General features: G+C 42.2%; 1 protein-coding gene across 3 annotated transcripts in view; it reads right to left on the bottom strand.

Moving 5' to 3' along the window:
• Positions 1-12,854, bottom strand: part of LOC141765072 (voltage-dependent T-type calcium channel subunit alpha-1I-like) — a 169,172-nt gene that overhangs the window by 101,807 nt on the left and 54,511 nt on the right. For 2 of the 3 annotated variants that reach the window (XM_074630923.1, XM_074630924.1), the window contains exons 7-8: positions 3,101-3,446; positions 2,639-3,012 (exon numbers count right to left, since the gene is read on the bottom strand). In XM_074630923.1, coding sequence (XP_074487024.1) covers positions 2,639-3,012; positions 3,101-3,446 — 720 coding nt within the window. Of the gene's footprint in view, positions 1-2,638; positions 3,013-3,100; positions 3,447-5,085; positions 5,245-12,854 lie in introns of those variants that run through there. The other variant, XM_074630926.1, reaches the window with a different exon arrangement.

Below are 12,854 nucleotides of genomic sequence, written 5' to 3'. Positions count from 1 at the left end.
CGAGTTAATAGAAATTGTCTCCTAGGGGATCTAGGTGGGCTCCGTAACTTTAGTTATGCCATTTCCAGGGTTATTTTTTTTCCTAAACTTATCTAAGTAGCTTTCTTGCCTAAACCTAAAGAAGTTGTTTCCTGTGAAGACGGAAGTTTATTTTGAAAAGACTGTATGTAATGAGCAGAAATTGACACGTGTTGCTGGACATTAGCAGAAAAACAAACAAAAGAGGAGGAATAACATAAGATATCATACGAAATGTTGTATGAGAATATGTTCTCCCATAACACTTGACACACACACACACACATCTCGCTTTCACAAACAAACTGGTTTGTTTTTATATAAGATACGCTTCCAAAATGAAGTCTGGTCGTCTGCCAAAGTGGCTGGTGGTCTAAATTATATCTACTGCAACTCAAGAAATAAAGCAAGGAATAAAAAAAAAAGGCATTTGGCTGACATTTCCTCTCACTGGTTATGTGTTGTTCCCACACCAACAGAACCACGGACCACAGGTGTAGCAGGACAGGTGGAATCGCCCCTCTACAGGATGAGGATCAGAGCGATGAGACAGATTAAGCCCTCTGATACCACTGTTCAAACAGAGAGAGGCACGACTCCGGTTTGCCAAACAGGCGGTGGAACCACACACATTCCAGCTCGCTATTTCCTCCCCAATAAAGGAGCAAAGTCTGTCTCTGCCTCTCTCGTTGTGTCTCTCTCTCTATTTTTAGAGCCCCTGAGATGAGAGACGACCCACCACTGCGGCGGTGGAAGGCGTAAGTGGGCGATGGTATAGCGAGAGCGAGAAATATTGATAGAAAGACAAAGAGTGCACAAAGCAGAGTGACAGAAAAGAGACAGGAAAGAAAAAAATCAGCAAAAGTTGAAAGAAAGCACCAGATTGCTAAGAGATCTTGATGATCTGAACCAAAGGTGAGATAATGTTCTGGTGGCCCTACCTACATGTCTACACTGTCGGCTATAGATTCACATTATACCGGTATCATAAAGGCAGATGGAGGAGAAGAGAGATGTAAGAAAGAGAGATGGATGTGCTGGAGAGAGAATGTAGAGGTTTACATTGCGGAGGAGTGTGGACATTGAGTGACAGAGAGAGACACTGAAAGAGACAGTGGGTTCACACTGCAAGAAACATGGCTGTCGGTTCACTCTAAAATAACTGTAGGCAGAGAGAAGGAGCAGCTTGTGCATCTATAAAATACTAAACAGGCAAATAAGCCTTTGTTTTTAACTGCTACCCATTCACAAATGTGCATTGCTAGCTTGCTGCTAATTGGGAAGTAATAACGAAATATAACAGATAGATAAATAACAAGACATTAACAATGAAACCTCCCTCCAAGCATTGTTCGATTTTTGTCTTTCAACTTGTAAAAGCTTGCGAAGCTAAGAATATTTCTAATTGGGTTCTCATTATTTTTTTCTATTGGCGTGAAGAGTTATTGATAGAATGAAATCACAAGACTGATGGCCATGGGAATTTAAAGCTAGGGTAGGGTCGTGTATTTTGCAAAGTGTTTTTGTTATGTTTGTTGAAATCCTCATTACATCCCGACAGCGATCAATAAATCAAATGCTCTTCCTTTGATTTGCTGAATCAGCCGAGACGTGCTTGCAGAGTCAGAGATAGTGTTGGACACGGTAATGTGCAAAGCATTTAGCGTGCAATAAGAACACCTTTCTTGCTTTTGGCGTGTCATTTGTACGACATGTAGTCTGTACTGACTGCAATATAAGCGCATTCGCGTACGTATGCTACAATCAGAGCTAGTGACGTAGAATAAGTAAGGGATAATGTACAGCGAGCCGGTCTTTGTTGTGAAATAAACCCTGACAGGGCGAAGCGGAGGGGGGTCTCTCATTGCCCTGAAGGGGTTTATTTCACAACAATGACCCGCTAGCTGTACATTATCCCGCTTATTACACGGCTACTTACTTAAGAAATCAATGATTTGACACAAAAACGGTCCTCCAGAGTCCGACATCAGAACTGCACCCATAGCAACGGTCTGTTATACAGAAATAACTGACCGTAGAACGCCGTGATTGACCGAATTGAGCATTCAACAAAGCCGTGTATTAAAACGTGAGAGAGACTGCTTATGGCGGGCAGGAAGGGAGGTGGATGGGTCCAAACGAGCATAACCAGGAGACCAGTGTTCGAGACCGGTGTTTTGTTTGGTAAGTTACATTAGTGATGCTTGTCACGTTTTTTAGTGACATTTGTTACGTGTTTTCCGTACCTATGTTACGTTGTTTTCGTACGCATTTTACTTAGTTTACGTACTTCTTTTAAGCCCAACCATGATGTTTTTCCTCAACATAACTAAAACGTTTTGTTGCCTAAACATAACTGTGGATATAGTTTTGTTGCATGGTGTACACATGACAAAGGCTAAAATGCATCCTCATGACACGCGGAATGTTCTTGTAATGTCGCGCTTTGTATGCACCTTCCTGTGAGATCGGGTTGGCAGAGTAGTTAGTGTATGCAATGATGTCTTTATTGACAACAATTTCTGCTTTTTGTGAGTGTGAACACATGGAACACCAGGAGAAGCTTTTTAAACATAAAGAAAGTTATGCAGCACAGAAGGAGGGCAGCAGGTGTCCGTACCTGCTCGTGGTGCTCGATGCCCATGCTGATGGTGTTGATTAGGATGGCGATCATGATGCCTCTGTTGAAGTACTTGCTCTCCACGATTCCCCACAGCTTCTTCCTGATGTTGCGCCCCAGATCCGTGCATTGTTTCTGAGGATTACAGCCCTCTTCCTGGCCTTTCTTGCCCTTCTCCTTGCCACCAGATTGTACCCCCTCCCTGTCCGTTTCCTCCACAGCTCCCTCCTCTGATTCATCGTTAACTGCACTGCGAGCTGGTCCCACCCCATCAGTGAGCGACAGGGCTGCGGCACACTGAGGGCAGCCGTCGGTGGCGGTGAGGGCCACGGCTGAGGCGTGGTCGGGTTTATTATGGTGGGGACAGGGTGGACCTGAAACGTTACAAATGGAGGGTGTTAAAGGGGTCAGTGTATAAAGCATGCATCTAAAATACTGCGAAAAATGCTTACAGTTACGTACCGCGCCTCGCCACTGCTCTCCTCTCACGTCCTCCTCTCCAGTTGGCCTTCCTCTCCCTCCCTTCTCCTCTTCCTCCTCCTCTACCTCTCCCAACGCCCCCGAAGCCGCGAGGTTTCCCCCGCAGGGTGTTGAAGAAGGAAACCGTTTGTCTCCTGGCCTTGCGGAGGATGTGGCAGACCAGCTGGAAGAGCGCCTCGTAGCAGTCCCCCGGTTCACTGGCCAGGGTGGAGGAGGACGAGCACCGCGCCCGCTGCTCCTGCATCAGCTGGTGCTCCCTCTGCTTGGTCTCTGAGAACTGAGTGGCGATGACCACGAGGCACAGGTTGATCATGAAGAAGGAACCAATCTGGGAGGATCAGAGCCATAAGAGATTTTTTAGACTCACCGAAATGATTATCTATTCCCAAAATGTAAAATGTGCTACATTTGAAAACACTGGCATGAAATGATCGGAGCTGTTAGCGGTCAGTTTCTGCCAGCTAGTCACACTGAATAAAGAACTCCCAGTAAGATGGCTCCAGGCCAGTGGAGTTTAGCTGCTGCTACCTCTAGCCTGTTAGCCCACTTGGCTGGACATAACACATTATACAATATGGTTGCAAACAAAGCTGCAGTGTGTTCAGGGAAAACATTGCAGCTACTGAGCTGGAACTGCTGCTGATTCTCTTGAGAGTAGGACCGCATTTTGCTACCAGAAAACCTCACCAGTTTTAGAACAGCCAACATTTCTTAATGTAGAACATTGACCGTACCTGCTTCAGTACCTGCTACATATCATATATTGCTGGATTCAGCACAACCATGCCATTTCAGCAAACTCTGATTGGTGTTTCTGGGACAATCCCAGCCAAAGCTACCTAAAAGTAAATGAATACAATCATCATAGACCTTCACATTTGATATTTCCACTTATTGTACTTATGTGTTTGTAGTACTGTATGTCCTCAATGCATCAATATATTCACATATATTCGTTCTTTCTTGTAAAACTTAGATTGAATGCCGTTCACACGGGACACATTTTACCCTTGAACCTCGTGTGATTTAGGGATGAGCTCCACAGGCCCCAAAGACTTTTTCTATTCTATCAATGAAACATATTGTAACCAAGTCTAGTACCAGTACTCAAAGTAAGGGCAGCTATTTGGCACAGCGCTGGTTCACAGTTAAAAGTCCAATTCATGTTCTCCACAGTGTGGATGTTAGATGACTCACAGTTGGGAGTACTAAAAATATCTGGATCTTTGATAAAGTGACAAAAGAAGCCTTTGTACAGAAGTCAACTATGACTGCCAAGGCTGCCCAATCTCACCAAATGGCGTATGAATGACACGGTAATTCGCCTTTGTTGCTTTTGACGTGTCATTTCACACCATGTAGTCTGTACTAACTGAAATGGAAACACATCCGTGTAAATATGCTACGCTCAGAGCTAGAGACGTAGAATAAAAACTAAGAAAGACTGCTTACGGTGGATGGGTCCAACAAACACAGGACTATCAACAAAAAAGGAACTTTGAATGCCAACTTACATGAAGTATATAGGACCAGTCAGACCTACATTTCCCTTTATTTATTTGTGGCTATATTATGACAGAGCCGTGTAGTCGTTTTCTTCCACATATCATTTGATAAGAGTTGAATCACTGTAGGTGGTTGTCAAGCTGTGCTGTCGGTTGCTGAACTTTAAACGCTGAACTCAGTGCATTACCGAAGACCAAAGACGTAACCAACCAGGGCAACACACTGAAGCGTACCCCTACTCAGGATTACCACCAAAAATAAGAAAGGCAAAATAACAAAGTGGCAGGCTCTTTAAACCTGCCTGGTGACTACAGAGTCAGGGTGCTCTAAACCAAAATTCCAAACTGGTCAAACAATTACCCAGTCAAAAGCACAACTAAACAAACAGCAATAACCACAACTGGTCTAGCAAAAAAGACAAACTCTACACTTAAAGGCCACAAGATACACACAAAACTTACGTTTACATCACCTCATGGAAGTTCTATCCCGGACGAGCCCCCATTTGTTACGCCCCACCTCCACAAGACACCATTACAACTCTCAAATCCATAGGATATATTAACAAGGAAATATGAACAGACAATATCAAGTCCTAAGCTGAGAGGCAGCAAAACCAGCAGTCCCCACACCAGAAGCCTCCGTCTTCTGCTGCTGGCACAGGAGCTTTTATGCATTTCCTTCCCAACCTCATTGAGCAAATGCAGCACACCTGGGCACCTCGTTGAGGAGTGCAGCACACCTGGGCAGAGCTACTGGAGAGGGAAAAGGGACAGCAGCACCGAAAACACATACAGCCGTAACAGTCATGATATCCACCAAACTCTTTTTCACTAAATCCCCCACAAAAAGGTTTCAGAGTACTTAAAGACATTTACACTTTTGTTCAGCTTTGCAGTTCCTTTGTAAAACCTGAAGCAATAGCTTTGAAGGAAGCGAGAATATCTGAGATTCAACACAAAACGTTCAGACCTTTTACCCTGGGGCCAACTCAACATGTTATCTAAAACACTTGTCTGAGAGATGACATAAACCTGGCCATGAGCCTGGTTGTCCTTGATTAGTGATGAAATGGTTGTTAGCAAAAGAAAGCCTCGTGAGAAATATTCAAACACGATAAAAGTCAGAAGAGGAAAAAAAAAAAATCCACTTTTTCTGCGCCCTATTCTCTCATTCATCATCTCTTTCTATCACTGTTGAACTCTCACAAGAATGTCTTTAACTCAAACCTGATTCAATGTGTCACTGTTAATCAAACCTAACCAGGTTTAAGGCCAATTTGAAGAATTTCCATTGCAGCGATCGCTTAGATTAATTATATAATCTGTTTTTAAAGGTTTGCTGTGCGGCAGTACGTTTGCAGCTCTTTACAGGAGACAGCAGGTGAAACAGATAAAAAGAGGAGTAAAGGGGTAAAGTCACCAAGAGAAGCTGATGTGGAAAAAGAGGAGGAGAGTGAAAGTGAGAAGGCAGAGAGGGGAGATGAAGCTGTGATCAATAGTGATTGTGAAGCTTGATAACCCCCCGTCTGCTCTCCCTTTGAACCGCTGTGACAAAGACTACGGAAGAGCAGGATAAAAAGTGTGTGTGTGAGTCAGTGTGTGTTTTTGCGTGTAAAGCTGCTCTTCATCGATCCAAGGCAGAGATTTGTGGTCGGACCGGCTGGTTTTCAAGCCAGCTCTCTGGACTCGCGGGGCTGAAAGGGAGAGCAGTGGCGGGTCCCAGCGCCCCGTTCAGCACCCTCGCTGATCCCATCAAATATTTATACTCACACTCTGTTGGAGCCCCGAAATACAATTAGATTGGTGTGTGGGACTGTGTGTGTGTGTGTGTGTGTGTGTGTGTGTGTGTGTGTGTGTGTTTAGCAGCTTCAGTGTTTGCAGCAGAGTGACATAATGACTATGTGTGAGGCAAGTGTGGGTGACAGTGAATGGAGGAACTATGTGTGTGTGTGTGAGAGTTTGCTCAAGAGGAAGGGAGACAAGGAATCAAGTAATGTGAAATGTGTTCAGAGAGGGAGTTACAGCATCTCTTGAAGCCTCTTTTAGCTCATTGTTTTGGTTTTAAAGGACATTTACTGTTGCCAGTATAGTATTTCTAACTGAGGGCAGTATACAAATGGACAGATTAGACAATGGGCCCCTGTGCATTTGAGCCCCCCCCTCATGTCTACAAACTCAAAGAGTTTACTTTTAGTCATTTGCATTTCGGTCATTTGTCATTTGTCATCTATTTTTTGTCGTTTTGGCTTTCGTTTGGCGTGTCTCTGTGATTGTTTCGGGTCTATTTCTGGTTGTTTAGCCTCTTTCTGTGGAGGTTCTGCATCTATGTTTAGTCGTTTTGCGTGTCTCCGTGATTGTTTCGGGACTATTTTATGGTCGTTTTGCGTGTCACTGTGATTGTTTTTGGGTCTATTTTTTTGTTGTTTTGCATGTCTTGGTTATTGTTTTGGGTTTATGTTTAGTTTTTTTGCATCTCTTTGTAGTAACTTTGTGTCTCTATGTGGTCATTTTGTGTCTCCTTGTAGTCGTTGCATCTATTTTCTAGTCATTATACGCTATTTTATATGTCATTTATGTTTTTTTGTGGTCATTTTGTGTCGTTTGTAGTTGTTATGTGTAGGTTCATGGTTGTTTTGTGTCTATTTTCAGTCATTATGTGTCTCTTTGTGGTCATTTTGGGTTATTGTTGTGGTTTTGTGTGTCTTTGTGGTCATTTAGCATCTTATTGTGATCATTTTGTGTCTATTTACATCATTTGGTGTCTCTTTATTGTCATTTGGGGTTGTTTGTAGTGGTTTTGTGTATGTTTGTGGTCATTTCGCATCTATTTGTGATTGTTCTGCGTTTTTTTCCAGCAACATTTTGTGAGTCAGGACCCCTGACCCCTCGGGCCCTTGGGCCTGTGCCCGGTAGGCCCGTTCAGTAATCCAATCATGCTTGCACAGTGTCAAATCAGAAGGCTTACCACGCTGCGCGGCTCTGTAACAAAACAGGTTGAGGCTGGCATTTAAACGGTATTAAACCTTAATTCCACAGGACCAAGCTACTTTCCATGGAAAGCCTTTAATTCCACTGAGTCCTCTCGTCTAAGCTGCTCTACATGATGCTAATCAGTGTACAGCAACTCTCAAACTCCCTCCATCTTTATCTCACTTTTTTCATCTGTCTCTCCATCTGTCACACTCTCTCTCTCATCACTGTTTGCATCTCGTCTTGCACTCTCATATCACTCACTCTCTCACTTCAATTCAATGCAATTTAACACGCTTAATCTGCATGAATATTACGTGAGGGAAATTGTCAAAGTATGTAAATACAGCCTGAACCTCTCTCTCTCTCTCTCTCTCTCTCTCTCTCTCTCTCTGGCTCAGATGCTGTCGCTCGCTCTCTTCTATCTCTCCATGCTCAGTGTCGTGCAGTATTAAAGGAAACATAATTAAAAGTCTCATCATCTGTCTGCTCGTGAGATGAGGACGAGCGGGGATATGAACAGAACTTTTAACATGTGAATAGTAACGCTTAAATCACTTTCCCCCACTAAGTCGGTTTGCGAGACAAGCCTTGAAACACGCCGCAACAAAGCCGACAACATCCTGACTGTCAAGTCGTGTCTCTGTGGAAGAGAAAAAGGCCGATATATGCAACGACTGCAGGGAGTAAAATCCTGCTATGATGCTTAGTCTATACAACGCTTTTAAGCATGATTAATTAGAACATCATTCATCTTGAGATGCATTACACAGCGAGAATCTGCTTCCTCGTTTAGATAATGTTTCAGGCTTTAGTTCAGAGGAGAGACATGAGGGAACATTTTAGTTTCAATTCTAGCAATTAAGTTGATTTGATCCAGAATCTGGAGATGCTTTTATTCCTTTAAAGGACCGGTGTGTAACATTTAACGGGAAGATAAAAACCTGAAATTAAGAATGGTTGTTTTCGTTAGCTTAGAATGAGTCCTTCATATCTACATAGGGAGTAGGTCCTCTTCACAGAGTCCTCCATGTTGCTGTGCCATGTTTCTACAGTAGCCCAGAACAGACAATCCAAACACTATCTCTAGAGAGAGACTTTCAGGTTTTTACGTTACCTGAAGGCCACCGTAGTTCTACAACACGCTTGTGAAACTGCTGTAACGTGAGTCGCAGAGTGTTAAACCATGGTACCGCCAGCCGCCGTCTGACTTCCGTTGCTGCTAAAGTAGTGTTATTATGGTAAGGATGTAGCGGTGTTACCACGGTTTTACACTCGGCGGCTCACGTTGCCGCAGTCTTAGGAAGGGAGGGGTAAGCAGAGGGGTACCCAAGTTGGTTGCAATCTGCAACCACAACACTAGATGTCGCCAAATCAAAATGTATGCCTTTATTTGTTAGTGATAATGGAGAGAGACAGGAAATATGGAGACAGAGGACTGTTTAATGCTGACAGATTTCAAGTAGTCCTTAAACTGCACATGTCTAAAAGAGCATTGGTAGTGATGCTAGCTGATGCATCTAAGTTATTGGAATGTGTTTTTGTTTTAATCACAAACTGTGACAAGGGAGCGAGTAGTTGCTGTGAGTTTTAAGACTTTGGTGAACCATTAGGTTACAACTTGGTTAACACTCTCCTTTGAAACTGATTCCCATCTCTACTTTAACATTAATGCTAACATAGCATGCTAACATCAACATGTTACAAATGTGCCAAATGTTAAATGCTAAATATTAGCATCTAACGCTAATATTAGGGCATTAGGATTAGGGCTGCGTATCGTTTAAAAGAATTGCGACACCAGTAACCTTAAAGTGATACTGATACCAATCCTGTATGGGTTGTAGCTGCATTGGTAGTAGGCCAATCACACAATGCATTAAATCAAAGAACACTTGTTGTGATTGGCTGCGAGCATAACCACAAATAGAATTTTTTTTTCTGATCTGGGATCAAAAAGGATTGAATGCAAGTATTGTTTGACTGCAGGAGTTCCGATACTACTTGGTACTGGGTTATTACAGTCGATAACTAAGCCCTAATTAGCATGCTAACAAACCAACGAGACAAATGTCAGCCTGATAACACCGAATTGTTATTAACATACATGTTAACATGCTTGAGTATTTAGGTTAAAGTACAACTTTTAAATGTATTTTTAAAGGGTTTCTTTACTTGCCATGTCTAATATTTCAATGCACCATGTAAATGAGACATGCTGTACAGTACATATGAACTTGCCTTTCCTTAAAGCGTTTTAATTCTAAATGTTGGGACACAGAACGACCTAATGTATGACACAGTGTTAAACCTGATTCTGTGATCGGTGTGTCTGTGAGCCCGGAGGACACGCTGAGGGACTCGCTCTAATTAATAACATTTCACTTAAGATCAAAGAGGGAGACCAACATGTGGTCGCTTCCTCTCTCCCGTCCTCCAATCCTCTCTCTGATTTCATGCCGACGCTTCTAGCCCATCATCACCACCTCCTGATTCCCTCTCTTCATTGATCCATCCACCCTTTCCCCACCCCTCCTCCACTGCTTCCCTCTCTTCAGCTCACTCACCATCTCCCTCCACACTTTCCCTCTCTCCTTTACACTTCCCTCCATCCCTCTATTTTCTCTTCACTTTCATCATCTCTTACTCCCCACCAGCACTTACTCCACTCCTTAGTCATTTCCTTCCTTCCTTTCCTCCTCCCTCTACCCCTCCTCACTGATGTTTTCACATCAAAAGGCAACCATGTTATCACATAATATCTGTGGCGATGGCAATCATGTTGCAGAAAATGATGTCCCAAGGCAAAAAACTGAAAAAAGAGTGTGGGAATGTCTCCTTTTCAGTGTGTCTGTCAATAATGTGTTTTCTGATATAACTATTACACTAGTGGAGCTCAATAATAGGGACGACTGCCAGAGCAGGCCATGGTATTAAAATGATACCGCCTATCAAACCAATGGAGCCAGCCACGGCAGTTTAGTGTAAACAGACACAACGTAGATAGAAGGTCAAGCCATGAGGGTATGGATAACTGGATATTTGTTTGTGCAGGTTTTGCATCTATATTTAATAATTTTGCCTCTTATTGTGGAGGTTTTGCATAAAATGTGTATTGTTTTGCCTCTTTTGTGGAGGTTTTGGGTCTATCTTTAGTCATTTTGCCTCTTTTTGTGGTGTTTTCAATCTATTTTCAATTGTTTTGACTCTTATTGTGGATGTCTGGCATCTGTTTTTAATCGTTTTGCATCATTTTGTTGAGGTTTTGGGTCTATTGTTAGTCATTTTGCCTCTTTTTGTGGAGGTTTTGCATCTATTTATAGTCATTTTGCCTTTTTTTTGTGGAGGTTTTGCATCCATTTTTAATCGTTTTGGCTCTTTTGTGGTGGTTTTGCATCTATTTATAGCCGTTTTACATGTAATTGTGGATCTTTTGCATACATTTTTACTAGTTTTGGCTCATTTTGTGGTGGTTTTGCATTCATTTTTAGTGATTTTGTGCCTCTTTTTAATAACCGATGGCAATCATGATACAGAAAATGATGTCCCACGGCAAAAATCTGGAAAAGACCGGGGGAATGTCTCCTTTTCAGCGTGTGAGTCAATAAATATGTTTTCTGATATAAATATTTGATATAACTATTACACTAGTGGAGCTCGATAATAGGGATGACTTCCTGAGCAGGCCATGGTATTACAGTTTTTCTCAATTGTTTACACACAAATACTGGTACTTGACACACAATGACCACAACATGTAACTCATGCACCAACCCCCTGAACCAATTCTGCTAAACTACAAGCACAATTCCTGCTTTACACTCAAATTGCAGTTCTAAAACACACTTTTTTCAAAACACTACACACAATTCTCTGCATTTGGCACAATTTTCATGAAGAAAATCTCGTTTTCACAAGGAACACACTGTCATTCAAAATTCTAAAGTCAATTGCCCTACTATGCACACTGACTCATCACATGGGCAAACACCTGTCACACAGTGTTACAATTAGCAATCAGAGCTTTAGAATAAAAGGGCAAACATTGCTTGTGATGTGGATGAGGTGCTGTGGCCAGACCGAAACAGAAGAGAGGATGCAGCATAGTTTTTTTTTTCGTTTTTTTTTACTGTAACTGTATACAGTAAATTCCTCTGTTGTTTTGTATGTAGACCACTGTATGTGCAACTTTGTGTTGGTTGGGATGTTCACTGTGTACATTGTTTTTGTGGGGAAAATAAAATATATTTGTTACCGTGTATTTGTGTGTTCTGAGTATAAAAACAATATTCTAAAATATTTTACAACACACTTATGTATGTACTGTCTGTAGTAATGTATGTACTGTCTGTAGTAAGTGTAACACTGAACAAAAAAAAGGCCTAAGTCATTATGATGAATGGAGAAGAAGTGTTTTCCATTCATCATAGTGTTTTACATTGAGCACATCAGTGTTCAACTGGTTCTTATAAATGTCTATTCATATGATGGTTTGTGTGTGTCATTTGAAAACAAAATACCATTTTGAGAAGAAATAACATTGTTTTGAATGTAAAGTTTCATTTTGCAGGAGAATTGAGGGGTTTTGCCCATTGTGTGTGTGTTTTTTGATTTGTGTGTAGAGTTCTGAGAGTATGAGGCATGCTTTCAGAAAATGTGTGTAAACAATCAAGAAAAACTGTAAAATGACACCGCCTATCTAACCAATGGAGCCAGCCACGGCAGTTTAGTGTAAACAGATACAACGTAGATAGGAGGTCAAGCCACGAGGGATATTGATAACTGGATATTTGTTTGTGTGCCTCTTTGCAGGTGTGTGTTTCTGCGTGACTGAGAATAATCTGTAGAGTGACAGCTGCATGAATGATGCTCAGTATACAGCTCAGTGAGAAAATGAAGGCAGGAGGGGGGTGGATGAAGAGAGGCGGAAGGAGTGGAAGAAAGGAAATTAAGGAAAAGAGTGAGAAACAGAAGGATGGAAGGACATATTAGCAGAGTCAGGGATTGATATATGTCAGGAAAAATACAGAAAGGTAGAGGTAGATATTTAGGGAGAGTAATGGAAGAAGAAATGAGGGTGAGAAAAGAGGAGAAGGAGAAGAGAGGCAGAGCTTGTGCCTGAATCTGAAGGCAGGCAATTAAAAGTGTAATAAAAAAGACAAGACAGCCCCTGGGTTGGAAAGTAACCGGGACTGGCAGTCACGCTGCATTATGATAACACACACACACACATACTCACACACACGCTCTGCCAGGCT

The sequence above is a fragment of the Sebastes fasciatus genome, chromosome 3 (assembly GCF_043250625.1).
Source record: "Sebastes fasciatus isolate fSebFas1 chromosome 3, fSebFas1.pri, whole genome shotgun sequence".
In the NCBI taxonomy this organism is placed as follows: Eukaryota; Metazoa; Chordata; class Actinopteri; order Perciformes; family Sebastidae; genus Sebastes; species Sebastes fasciatus.
The sequence above is the reverse complement of the archived record's forward strand: the minus strand, read 5'-3'. Positions and strand labels throughout refer to the sequence as shown.